General features: G+C 37.7%; 2 protein-coding genes across 8 annotated transcripts in view; one reads left to right on the forward strand and one right to left on the reverse strand.

Moving 5' to 3' along the window:
• The window catches only part of LOC113927670 (muscular LMNA interacting protein), a 239,815-nt gene that overhangs the window by 162,242 nt on the left and 63,764 nt on the right, over positions 1-13,809 (reverse strand). The gene's annotated exons all lie outside the window — the stretch shown is intronic.
• LOC113927671 (eukaryotic translation initiation factor 1-like) lies at positions 2,027-2,558 on the forward strand. The gene has a single exon (XM_035728694.1). It carries the CDS (start codon positions 2,027-2,029, stop codon positions 2,366-2,368), a length of 342 nt encoding a protein of 113 aa, XP_035584587.1. The 3' UTR covers positions 2,369-2,558.

Genomic DNA, 13,809 nt, shown 5'->3' on the forward strand with positions numbered 1-13,809 from the left:
TTCTTATCTTGAATGTACAGACAGTTATTTGGCAATAGATACTAATCACACTGGCTTATTTTAACTCATTCGTTATGACACGATATTCTGGGAAAGGACAGGGGTGGAGAAATCTGAAGCTTTGCAAGACAACAAAAGTTTACACTTTAAAAAAAAAAAGAAAATACTCTACAGGGGGACAAGGGAGGAAGCAAGTAGAGTAGATACTGATTTTGTACTAAACCAGGCAAGAAAGCATGAGTTTGGGACCAGGATAGTAGCTATGGAGGAAGTGAGAAATGGGCAGACTGCATATTTTCTGAAACTAGAGCCATGAGGAGGCTAATAAACTAGATGTGGAGTATGAGAAAGAAAGAGAAGTCACTGGTTGTTCCAAAGCTCTAAACCTGAATAAGAAAATAAATTCTTGTGTAAGAACAATCGCTGGTAGACAGCTCCATACACAATGACCTCTTCAAAGGAAAGGAGAATGAGGGACTTCTGGGGTGTTGGTGAGGTTCTATTTCTTGATCTGGGAGGCAGCTATATGGTGACATCACTACAGATCCTATGGACATTAAAAGAATAATAAAGGAATATTATGGATAACTATATATCCACAAGTTTGATAGTCTAGATTAAATGGACTAATTCCTAGAAAGACAATTTTCCAAAATTTACGTAAAAAGAAACAGACAATCTGAATAGGCCTATATCTATTAAAGGAATTTAGTCATTAATAACCTTCCAAAACAGAAAGCACCAGGCCCAGGTATATTCACTAATAAATTCTATGAAACATGTAAAGAAGAAATTATACCAATTCTTTACAACCTCTTTCAGAAGATAGAAGCAGAGGGAGTACTTCCTAAGTCAGTCCATGAGGCAAAAATTATGTTAATACCAAAACTAGATAAAGAAATTGTCAAAAGAAAGAAAGAGAGAGAGAGAGAAAGGGAGGGAGGGAAAGAGAGAGGGAGGGAGGAAAAGAACTGCAGACCAATATCTCTCTTGCATACAGATGCAAGAATCCTCAATGAAATATTAGCAAAATAACTCTAACATGTGTAAAAAGAATTATACACCAAGTGGGATTTATCCGAGGTATGCAAGGCTAGTTTAACATCCAAAATCACTTAATGTAATCCATCATATCAATAGGCTTAAAAAGAAAAATTACATGATCAATACATGCAGAAAAAGCATTTGACAAAATCCAACCCCCATTCATGATAAAAACTCTCAATAAGCTAGGAATAGAGGAGAATTTCCTCAACTTGATAAAGAATATCTACAAAAAAAAAAAAAAAAAAACAACCTACAGCTAACATCATACTTAATGGTGAGAAATTCAGTTTTCCCACTTAGTACAAGGTATGAGGTAAGGATATCCTTTCTAACCATGCCTTTTTGACATTGTACTGGAAGTTCTAGCTAATGCAATTAGAGAAGAAAAGGAAATAAAAGGTATGCAGATTGGGAAGGAAAAAATAAAACCGTCTTTGTTCACAGGTGTGGTCTATATAGGAAATCAGAAAGAATCAACCAAAAAAAAAAAAAGTTCTGGCACCAATAAGCAATTATAGCAAGGTGGCAGGATACAAGATTAATATATAAATATCAATTGCTTTCTTATATACCAGCAATGAACAAGTAGAATTTGAAATTAAAAACACAATACTATTTACATTAGCACCCCCATAAATGAGATACATATGTATAAATCTAACAAAATATACATAAGATCTATATGAGAAAAACTACAAATTTTGATAAAATCAAAGAACTAAATACATGGAGAGATACTCTATGCTCATAGAAGGAAGACTCAATACTGTCAAGAGGTCAGTTCTTGCAAACGTGATCTATAGATTCAATGTAATCTCAATCAAAATCCAAGAAAGTGTCCCCAGTCACTGAGCCGCCGAGGACTCAGCAGCCTCCCCCTTGAGCCCCCTCACTTCTGGATGCTCGGTCCCTCCCGCCCGCCTTCTCCCGCCGCGGCCTTCCGCAGGCCGTTTCCACCGAGGAAAAGGAATCGTGTCGTATGTCTGCTGTCCAGAACCTCCACTCTTTCGACCCCTTTGCTGATGCAAGTAAGGGTGATGATCTGCTTCCTGCTGGCACTGAGGATTATATCCATACAAGAATTCGACAGAGAAACGGCAGGAAGGCCCTTACTAATGTCCAAGGGATCGCTGATGATAACGATAAAAAGAAACTAGTGAAGGCGTTTAAGAAGAAATTTGCCTGCAATGGTACTGTAATTGAGCATCCAGAATATGGAGAAGTAATTCAGCTACAGGGTGACCAGCGCAAGAACATATGCCAGTTCCTGGTAGACACTGGACTGGCTAAGGACGACCAGCTGAAGGTTCATGGGTTTTAAGTGCTTTGGGCTCACTGAAGCTTAAGTGAGGATTTCCTAGCAATGAGTAGAATTTCCTTTCTGTCCCTTGTCACAAGTTTAAAAACCTCACAGCTTGTATAATGTAACCATTTGGGGTCTGCTTTTAACTTGGACTAGTGTAACTCCTTCATGCCATAAACTGAAAAGAGCCATAAAAAAAAAAAAAAAATCCAAGAAAGTGATTTTGTAGACATCAGCAAATTCCAAAGTTCAGATGGAGATGCAAAGACCCAGAATAGCCAACATAATATCGAAGAAGAAAGTTGGAGGACTGACACTACCTGACTTCAAGACTGACTATAAGACTATAGTAACCAATCGGTATGGTATTGGTGAAAGACTAGACAAATAGCTCAATATAACAGGATAAAGAGCCCAGAAAGAGACCCATATAAATACAGCCAACTGAGCTTCAACAAAGGAGCAAAGGCAATAGAGCAAAGATGGTCTTCTCAACAAATGGTGTTAACAGCTAGACATCAACATGAAAATAAACAAAAAATAAATCCAACACAGACCTTGCACCCTTCACAAAAATGAACGCAAAATGAATCATAGACCTAAATGTAGAACTCAAACCTACAAAAAACTCCTACACAATAACACAGGAGAAAATATAAATGACCTTAAGTATGGCCATGAGTTTTTAAGTACAATACCAAAGACATGATCCATGAAAGAAATAATTAGTAGGCCTGACAATTAAAAATAAAACTTCTGATCTGCAAAAGACAATGTCAAGATGAGAGGCCACAGACTGAAAGAAAATATTTGCAAAAGACACATCTGCTAAAGTACTGTTATTCAAAATATACAAAGAACACTTAAAACTCAACAATAAGAAAACAAACAACCTGATTTTTGTTATTGAAAATAATGCTGCAATAAACATAGGAGTGCATATATTCTTTTGAATTAGTGTTTTCATTTTCTTTGGGTAAATACCAAGTAGTGGAATTACTGGATCATATGGTATTTCTATTTTTAATATTTTGAGGAACCCCCATACTATTTTCGACAGTGGCAGCACCAATTTACATTCCCAGCAGTGCACAAGGGTTCCTTTTTCTCCACATCCTCACCAATACTTGTTATTTCTTGTCTTTTTGATTCTAACCATTCTGACAGGTGTAAGGTAATATCTCATTGTGGTTTTGAGTTGCATTTGTGAAATCAGTCAGACAGAGAAAGACAAATACTAAATGATTTCACGTCTATGTGGAATCTAAAAAACATGGGGCGCCTGGGTGGCTCAGTCATTAATCAGCTGCCTTCGGCTCAGGTCGTGATAAAAAACAAAACAAATGAATGAACAAAAAGGCGAAAGAGACCACAAACACAGAGAACAAACTGATGGTTGCCAGAGGGAAGGGTGGTTAGGGGGATGGGCAAAGTGGGTGAAAATGAGTGGGAGAAACAGGCTTCCGGTTAAGGAACGAATAAGTTACAGAGAGAAAAGGTACAGCATAAGGAATATACTCAGTGGTATTATAATAGCATTGTATGGTAACAGATGGCAGCCCCACTTCTGGTGAACATAGCACAGCATATAAACTTGTTGAATAATTAGGCTGTACACCTGACACTAATGTAACATTGTGGGTCAACTATATAACAATAAAAAAAAGTCTATACAAAAAACTGCATACACATGTTTATAGCAGCTTTACTCATTATCACCAAAACTTGGAAGCAACAAAGATGTCCTTCAGTAGATGAATAAACTATGGTACACCCAGACAATGGAATATATTCAGTGCTAAAAAGGACTGAACTAGCAAGCCATGAAGAAACATAGAGGAAATTTAAATGTATTTTACAAAGTGAAAGAAGCCAATCTGAAAAGTTTATATACTGTATGATTCCAACTATATGACATTCTGGAAAATGCAAAATTATGGAGATAGTAAAAAGATCTGTGATGCCCAGGGGTTGATAAAAGAGGAGGAGATGAGCAGATAGAACACGGAGGCTTTTAAGGGCAGTGAAAATACTTTGTATGACATAATAATGATTGATACACTCATTATATATTTGTCCAAACCCCTAGAATGTACCACACGAAGAGTGAACCCTTAGGTAACCCTATGGACTTTGGGTCATTACAATGTGTCCATTAGATTTATCAATTTTAACAAAGGTACCACTCTGGTGAAGGATGTTAATAATGGGAGAGGCTATGGTTGTGTGAAGGCCGTGGGTCTGTGGGAAATCTCTGTATCTTCCCCTCAATTTTGCTGTGAGCCTTAAAGTGCTCTAAAAAAATAAAGCCTTCATAATTTTTAAGAAATGGTTAAATAACCTCTCACAAGGCCATACACCAAGTAAATGACAGATCTAGAACTCAAATCCAGGCCTCTCTGGCACTGTGATCTTAACCATTATCCTACAGTGCTTCTCAGAGTTATTATGCCTCTCAGAGATGCCACTTGGAACAGAACCTGTAATGCTGGAATCTGGAGAGAGGAGGGAATAGGGATGAAACCCTCAGTAAACCGGGCCATGTCCCTCAGCTATCCATTTAAGGAACTCGCATTTGGAGCTCAGGATTTACTAACAATGAAAAGTCTCGCATGGATGCAATTCCTAGTCAATAGCTATCTACAGGATAAGTACAGTGGATTTAAAATCAGATCTACGCAAACAATGAATCATGGAACACTACATCAAAAAAATAAAAATAAAAATAAATTAAAAAAAAATCAGATCTATCCAGGCTACTGCATCTTCAAGAAGTAAGTATTTGCTACAGAGTCTGAACACATTTCTAGAGTAACTTCTGGCATCATCTTAAAGAAGCTTCAAGTCTTAATATGTAACATTTATATAGAAAATAAGTAAGGCAAAGACAAAATTTTACAGAAATTCACAATGGCTGAACTTCTGTAATAGAAATTCACTGTTCAACTGCCCCCTCGGCTCTGAGATAAAAAGGCTTTTTCAATAACCAGGATATACTGGCAACAGTTACAGCTGTGCTATCCTGGGGGAATAAACTGAAAAGGCAATGAAAATGGATTAATCTTCCCAATTTGAGAAATTCTAGAAGAAAAAATGCCTGAGTTTGCAAGGCAAAGAGTACTTTTCTCTCCTTCTTAGCCAAATAAAAAAGGTTCTCAGCTATGGTACATGTACAAATATCCACCTTCTAGAAGGTACAGAAAAACAATCAAGACACTCAGGAATGCATTCATGGTAGATTAGATAATCCTCTTCTCCCTGTCTTATTTCACTTACATCTAGGTAATGTGACCCTGATTGCATGAGCAATGCCTCACAAATAAATGCTACAGGAACATTCAGTACCCATTTATTATTCCATCATCATAGGCTTGACACACCCAACAGTAAATGTAATTACGTGCAGCACCATAAACAGCAATGTTATTTCCAGTTAGTGCTGTGGGTAATTCTTAACTTTCAAAAGACAGTATGGGGGGAAAAAAAACAGATAACGAAACTTTAAATTGGAGTGCAAAGTTTCACCTGAAGAATGTAGGAATGTTCGGATGCCAGGTTAGGAAAGAGAGAAGGGAAAGGGGGCAGAGAGAGAGAGAGAGAGAGAGAGAAAGTTCAAGGAAGGACAAAGGGATGAAAGTGAGAACTGTGACTCCTATATTTTGTAATCCCAGTGCATAACTAAGAACATGTTAAGAAGTCAGAATTGCATTTTCAAATGTACTTCAAGATCAAATCATTCAAATCACCATACCTTTTTACATTCCCAAGTTCTTCCTACTTAACATTCTTACAAAATTTTAAAGTTTATAATCTCAACTCTAGTCTTAAGAAATAGCTACAGCTTAAACACAAAACCATTCTTCAAATTCATAAAGCTCACTCCAACCTACAATTTACACACATTATTTTTTATTATATAAAATCAGAGTAAAATCAACTTTTCCTGGAGCAAATCCAAATTTGAGCATGCATCAGTCCACAGCTGATTTAACATCTGCATAAAGACGTACACAGCTCTTGTTGATGTCAAAGGTGTGACATGGTGACAATAACAAGGAATTTCACTAACAATGCCAGAGAACTCACAGTACATTCAAGTCCAAGGTACCAGCTGCACACAGACTCTGGTGCCATGTGTCAAACTAGCAGATGTCAAGAAAGCAGTGGTTGTAACGGCAAGGTCAGTGTCAGCCAATAGAACTCATTCACAAAAGCTTGCCTGTGTCAGCTGCTGATATTGATGAGCTGCAAAGATGACAAGGCATTGCGCAATTATACCCTCCTTACTCCCTGCTTCCCCGACAACACTGGACTACAAATAGCAGTGCATCTGTTATTCCAATCCCATCTGAATATATTTACCTATCTCGACCTTAGCAGTGTTCCCTGAAAATTGAGGGAAGCCCTAGTTTTAAGGTTAATGAAAGCGTCTAATTTGACAGTTATAAAAATGTCAAAATGTCACTCTTTCAAGTGATATGAAGGTATGTATGTGTGTATGTATGTTTATGTGCATATGTATATGAACAAGTATATGTATATACCACAGGTCAGGATTGACAGAAATGCCTTCAGATTGAAAGCCTTAGGGAAAAAACTCAAATCTACAATGGCATCTACATTAAATTAAGTGGCACTCACAAGTCAAGTCAAGCAATTTTACTGGGTGTTATCTATGCTGGGGATTAAGGGAATAAAAATGAAAAGTCTGTTCCTGCTCTCACTTGAATTCATAGCATTGTGAGAGAAAGAGATAGACAAACACAAAATATTACACAAGGAGTAACTGCTATGTTAATCAGCACACGGGAAAAAATGCTATGCCAACCCATAGATGGGAAGAAGATATTTGCAATACCTAAAATCTAAAAAGGTTTTGTAAGTCAAAAATACATTTTAAGTTCTCTGCAAATCAGCTTTTAAAAATGGAATAATTAGCAAATTATAGGAGCAGGAAATTCACAGAACAAGAAACATGAATGCCAGAAACAAAACATAAAAAGACATTCATTCTTACTAGTAATCAGGAAAAAGCAAACTAAAACCATAATGAAATATCACTTCCTACCCACTAAATTGGCAATACTAATTGCTGGCAAGGTAATGTCACATGTAGCTAAAAGGAGAGTAAATTGGTAAATCCAGTTTGGAGAGCAATCTGGCAATATCCCGGAAAAGGAGAACATAAGTATACTCCATAACCTAGCAATCCCGTCCCTAGGTATATACATACCCTAGAGAAACTCTGGCACCTGGCCCAAGAAATCATGTACATAAATATTTTCCTGATGCTTAACATGAGAGGAAAAGAGGAAAATAATCGAAATACCCATCGATTTAAGAATAAAAATGAGACATCTCTCCAGTGAAATAGCACAAAGGAGTAAGTTACCTAAATTATACCTATCAACATAACTATAGCTTAGAAACATAATATTGTAAAAATAAACAAATTTAAAAAAATACTACCATTATATAATTCATGTAATATTTTAATGCAAAACCAATTACATATAATTATATAGATCATATGCAATATTAGTATAGCATGCTTATGAGAATTATAAACACTAAATCCAGGAAAGTAAACTCTGGGCAGGAGTGAGAAGAATAAGGTAGAATGGGGTCGACAAGAAGTTTCCATTAATCCTGAAAGTCCATTATTTCTCTTTGTCACATGTCTGAACTACATTAACATACTAATAATAAGCTCAAAAACGCAGGAACGGGAGCAGTTCTGCTTCAAGATAAATAACACTGAAATCAAAATGAATAAAATTATTGTGGATCATTATGGGTATCAAAAAAGCTGTCATGGAGAAGTAGAGTATCTTAAAATTTCTTATAAAAGTATTTTGACCCAAACACTGACGTAGAGTTTCCACTGCTTTGTACTCATTTGTTTGTAACTGAAACTCTGAACACAGATGTTAATATCAAATGCTCTATGTAATTTTCACAAGCATGGAAGGTTCTCCTTTTCGCTGCTACCAGTGAAGATCTGGAGTGTTTTAGGATTATGAAGGCAGCACCTCCCCCAGGATCCTCCTCCTCAAAATTAAACTGCTGGACAGCAACTCATGTTCAGGATGAATCTTTCCTGTGATACTAAGCGATGCTTGATCACACCAGTGGGTAGTCAAGGAGAGATGCTTAGAGAAAGAGAGATTTTATCTGTCCATTGACTCTTCCATTCAGTGGTTCATGAACGCAGTCAACAAGTATTTATTGAGCACGTACTGTATTCTAGGCACTGTGGTGAGCAAATGGAGAGAGATGAATTAGACATAATCCTTGCTTACAGGAAGCTCCCAGCGAGACTAATGAATAAAGGAGGCCACCACGGAGTGACACGTCAGTGCCAGAGGGGACCGGGGTGGTGGTGAGGCTGATCCCAAAAATAAAATAAGATAAAACAGCCCTTCATTTGAGTCTTAGAGGGCACTTCAGATGGAATCATAAAATCATGAATCTTATAGTTGGACTACAGCTCATTTGCAACAGATTCTGTGAGATCAGGGAAAGCAGGGCATAAAAGAAGAATAAATGTTCTTTCACCCGGTGGGGATGACTGGTGTGAAAGAAGCCTTCAAGAATAATCGGTCTGGCTCAAGTTAAAGAAAAAGGATACTTTCAAAGTTTTTTCCAGTTCTTTGGGTAGTGTGTGTGTGTGTATATATATATATGTATGTGTGTATATATATATATGTATGTGTGTGTGTATTTATATATAAATTTTTTCTCAGACCAAAATTTATATATCTATCTATAGAGATAGATAGGTAGATATTTAACAGTTAATAAAACGGACTTAATCTGACTTGATTGTAAAGTCAGAATATAAATACATTAAAAATATAAATTTAAAATATAAATATAAAAATTACAAATTTTTTCCTGAGAAAGTCTGAACCCTGAGAAAGGCCAGGGCAGGAAGAAGGTTAAACAAAGAATGTACTAGGTGGTCTGCATAATAAAGTGAAGAGAATTTTCAGCCTTCCAATCTAAAGAAGGTAAGGAAGCAGACACTCTGGGGAAGGGTATGTCAGGGCTCTAGATTAATGAGGACCAAGCAGAAGAAGGCTGTGGGAAGGGGCACTGGAATTACAGGGGTTAGGAATTATAACAAGGCAGGTGGCCAGAGCCCAAGTGAAAAAGCCCCACAGCTGGTGATGGCAGAGAAACGTCTAAGAACAGGATGTCTACTACTCAGTATTAAGTTACCTGCCATCCTGTGTTGTGCTATATAATCCACCTCCTCGAACTTTCTAACCTTCTGTAAAAGTCAACTGCATACAACAGCTGTGTGTTAGCATTATTTGGAGGAACGCAGTCAGAGGGACCATTTCTAATGGGATTAAACAATGTGAAAAGAGGACGTGTGCCTCTTTTGGTGGGATGGTTGAGGGTCTGTGAAAGGAGGAATGGGGAGCAAGAGGTTCTATGAACCAAGTCACATGCCTTGGATGAATCTTTTCAATGATCCTGCGTGCTCCAGACTTCCTGCAATATGGCTGAAGGAGAATCAAGTCTACTTATTTGGAAACTAAAGGTAAAGATGATATTTCAGAGCTGGAGTACTTTTGAATATCTAAGATATCTCAGCTGCTCTACTTATTATATGCATATATATGCAAAAGGCTATACTGATAAACCCCAATTTGCAGTGGTTTACAGTGGTTTTCTCTGGATAATAACAGCATGGGAGAGTGTAAGTATCTTCTTTCTTCCTTTTGTTGGTTTGTTCTTTTTTTTTCTTATATCTAGTTTCCAAAAAATATTCCATAAAGCTTAGAAGGAAACAACAAAAAGAAAACCTATCATTAAAAGAGAGAGCAAACCCAATCATTTTAAACTTTTCCTGCCCATCATGAATTGAAGAAAACGTACCCCTCCCCCCACCGAATAAAAGCATCCTTCCCATGCTTGCATTAAAAAGGTAGTTTTCCTAAAATTGCATTTTTAAATTTTAGCAGTATCCAGTATAAAACATGGTATGAGCTAAAACTCCATTTACTAGAGCACGCTTCAGTATGTTAGCATGCCTACTTAAATTTGAATTTCAGGTAAATACCAATTAAGTTCTCAGTATAATTATGTCCCAACAAACATTTAGTATGAATAATATTTTTAGTGTAAGTATGGTCCAACTATTTCATTTGCCATGTTTATATATACTAACAAAATTATTCGTCATTTATCTGAAATTCAAATCCAACTGGGCTTCTTGTACTTCTACCTGCTAAATCCAGCCACACTATTTCTATGCCTTCTGCCAAGACTATAACAAGTGCTTGAGCACTACTTACCACCTGGGTGGTATTTTATGAGCACACAAATTCTGAGGGAGAGAATAGAGAAAATGACTTGATTACAAGTCCATTTTCAAGCACTCCTCACCGAATCTGTGAAAGTCAGGAGGCGTGTGTGTCTCAAGGCCACAGCTTTGATACAACAAAGAACGCCCCCCCCCCCCCGCACCTGTCAGCAGCCTTAAATGGAGCCAGTTGAAACATTTCTGCCAAAATGGCAGTAGGTCATGTGGGCATACAACCTTTTCAGGTCATGATTGCATTTTTTTCTGGTGAGCTGCTGAGTGAATATGAGAGCAACCTAAGACCACAGCCAAGTGGATTCCAGATAGAGAAAACTGTTCATTTTGACCCGCGTGGAAAGCTATGTTCTCATTAATGAAAAAAATGTTCCATAACCCTCAATAATAGCTTAAATAATCCAACTATATGTCTGGGAGGAAAACATATGTCCCAGGCCGTGTATTTCGAAGACAAATGCCCTTGATTGAGCTTCATCCATCTGCTCCTTGAAGCATTTGCTTGCTTGCAAACTTAAATGCCATGCCAAGATCCACTGGTGTTCAAAGTCCAGGTGGCCATCGGCTCACTTTTTCATCAGTTTTTCAGCTCTTAACATAGTCCACTTTGTAGAGATTCACCAGGAATGGTCTAAATCAGGGATCGACAACTAAGGTCCACAGACCAATTCTGACCTGCCACGGATTTTGGAAAATGAAGTTTCATTGGAACACAGTTGCACTTACCCATCTACATGTTGTCTTTCACTGTAACCACAGGGTGGAGTGGTTATAGCCTCTCCTATTGACTACCTGGCGCTTTCCATGAAAGATTCGCCAACCTCTGGTCTAAACGGACAATTACAAACAATCAAGAGGACTGATCATTGTCCCAGGGCTGATTCGGATATGTTCGGGATAGTATCACAGCCTGGATAATTCAGGCTTGGTATAGCAGAGAGAGATACAGTCTGAAAAATGATGTGTGTATATATGGCTAATGCAAAAGGTATTCTCAGCAGATCATGAACTTCAGGCTTCTGCTCCTGGTAGATATAAGAGGAAGGCAGTAGGTATTCGGTTGCTACAAGAATTCAGGTTAATGATTCAGTTTGATTTTCTTTTTCCTTTTATCTTTTAAAACTAAATAACTGTTAAAGTTCTAGCCTTTGACAAATCCCACCCTCAGCCCCAGAAAATCGGAGGTTAAATCAAGCCTAGGAACAATACCCACCGGTCCCAATGATGAGTATAGTTTGACCTCATTTGGGGAATAGAGAAGATGCACATTTTTCACGCAGAGCTATATTAGATGAAACGGTATTCAGGCTTCGATCTTGGCAATACCTCCAGGACGCTATGCAAAATGTATTCTTTGATGCTTGGAAAAGACCACCTAGAGGCAATCTATTGGGCTGTTCTTCGTTTCCAGCAGGAAATCTTGCAAACATCGGCTACAGACACGCCTTATTTCAGAAAATGTGTGTGTTACATTGCATTTCTATTAATTAAATCCCACTTGCAGTGCCCTAGAGATGTTTTCCTTCAAAAACCTGGTCCAATAGACTTTCCAAGTTATAGATCCAAAATACCTCCACTGCAGCTTTAGAGGGAGGAGCAGTGAAGGTACCAAATGCTGTTCTGTTTAGACAAAGGCTTAAACTGAGTAGAAACACACATTGTCCACATATTGCAGGTAGCTGCACATTCAGTACCTGATTTTCAGTGAAATTTATGATTATTTGGAGGTGGCTTTGGGAAGGCTAATGGAAATTATAGTGACGGACCTTTGGTTTCTCCACCCTAAATCACCCCTTGGTCCCTCCATTCATTATAAGCTCATGGAGGGAGGAGGGGGTGGGTGGTTGCTAGGAGGGAAGGGCTTCTTTGGAGAGGTCAGAATTGTATCATTCTGATGCTCACCAGAGCAAGAGGCTTTAGTAGGCTAAAAATCAGTGAAATAATTTACCTTATTTTTGAACAACATTCTTTTATTTATTTATATATATATTTTTAAGTAAGCTCCATAACCAGCATGGAGCCCAGTGCAGGGCTTGAACTCACAATCCTGAGATCAAGACCTGAGCTGAGATCAAGAGTCAGACGCTCAACTGACTGAGCCACCCAGGCGCCCCATGAACAACATTCTTAACTGGGATCCAAGTTAATTTCTTCAGGCCCTTTGTACCCTTGGTCAGCCATAAAGAAATATAAAATGGTTCAGTATGATGAAATAGACATATTCAAACTTCCTCTTTTAAGTGTAGTGAAACTTGAGGGACCAACGCAAGTCTGCGGTGGGCTCTGTGGACTGACCTCTGGGGATATTACCTGACAAACTCTAGAGAAGTACCTTTGAGGCAGCAGTTTTGGTGTTGGGTTCTCAGAGTCACTGGGAAAACTGCCTGAATAGCAGGGGAGACCAGCAAGCCATAAGAAATAAAAGAGGAAACACTCTGTGAGATGTCTCTGAAGTGGTAACTTGCATTCTGACTATGGACCCATAGAAGAAGTGGTCAGGAAAAATACCGCTCTCACTTTTTTTGAAACATTTACAGTCTAGAAGCACATATGATGGAACCTCTAAATATTACAGTAACTAATAATAACCACTCATATTTATCAAGTAAATGGTATGTGCTAGCAACATGGTAGGGATTTTCAACATTTACCAGACTTCTAATAACAATTCTATTTATAACTGTCACATAATTAGAAGTTGCTTTAAAGAATTCAACCAAATTGGTAAAAGTTTCAAATGTGCTTATTAAAATTCCACAAGCCAATCACAAATCCATCTGCACACAGTAGACAAAAAAGTAAGGACAAATAAGCATAAATCACCTTGAAAAAAAAATTTCAGTAACAGGCACATAGGTATTTCTCTGATTATTATTCAGGGGCTTAGGAAAAAATTTTTTTCAAGTTAATATAGCAGCTGTGCTTTTGCAAATGAAGAAGTCAGAAAATTTGAAATTGATGAGCAAATTTAAGAATTTCAATAAGTTCCATTTATTGGCTGTTATACTGTGCACCAGGTGTTTTACAGCAAGAGTTTTCTAATTGCTCCCAGCCCTGCAGGCTCTATAGTAGTATAGAGAAGGAAACTGAATACTTGCCCCAAGTATTATTACTAACAAATGACACT

Source organism: Zalophus californianus, chromosome 7 (genome assembly GCF_009762305.2).
Source record: "Zalophus californianus isolate mZalCal1 chromosome 7, mZalCal1.pri.v2, whole genome shotgun sequence".
Lineage (NCBI taxonomy): Eukaryota > Metazoa > Chordata > Mammalia > Carnivora > Otariidae > Zalophus > Zalophus californianus.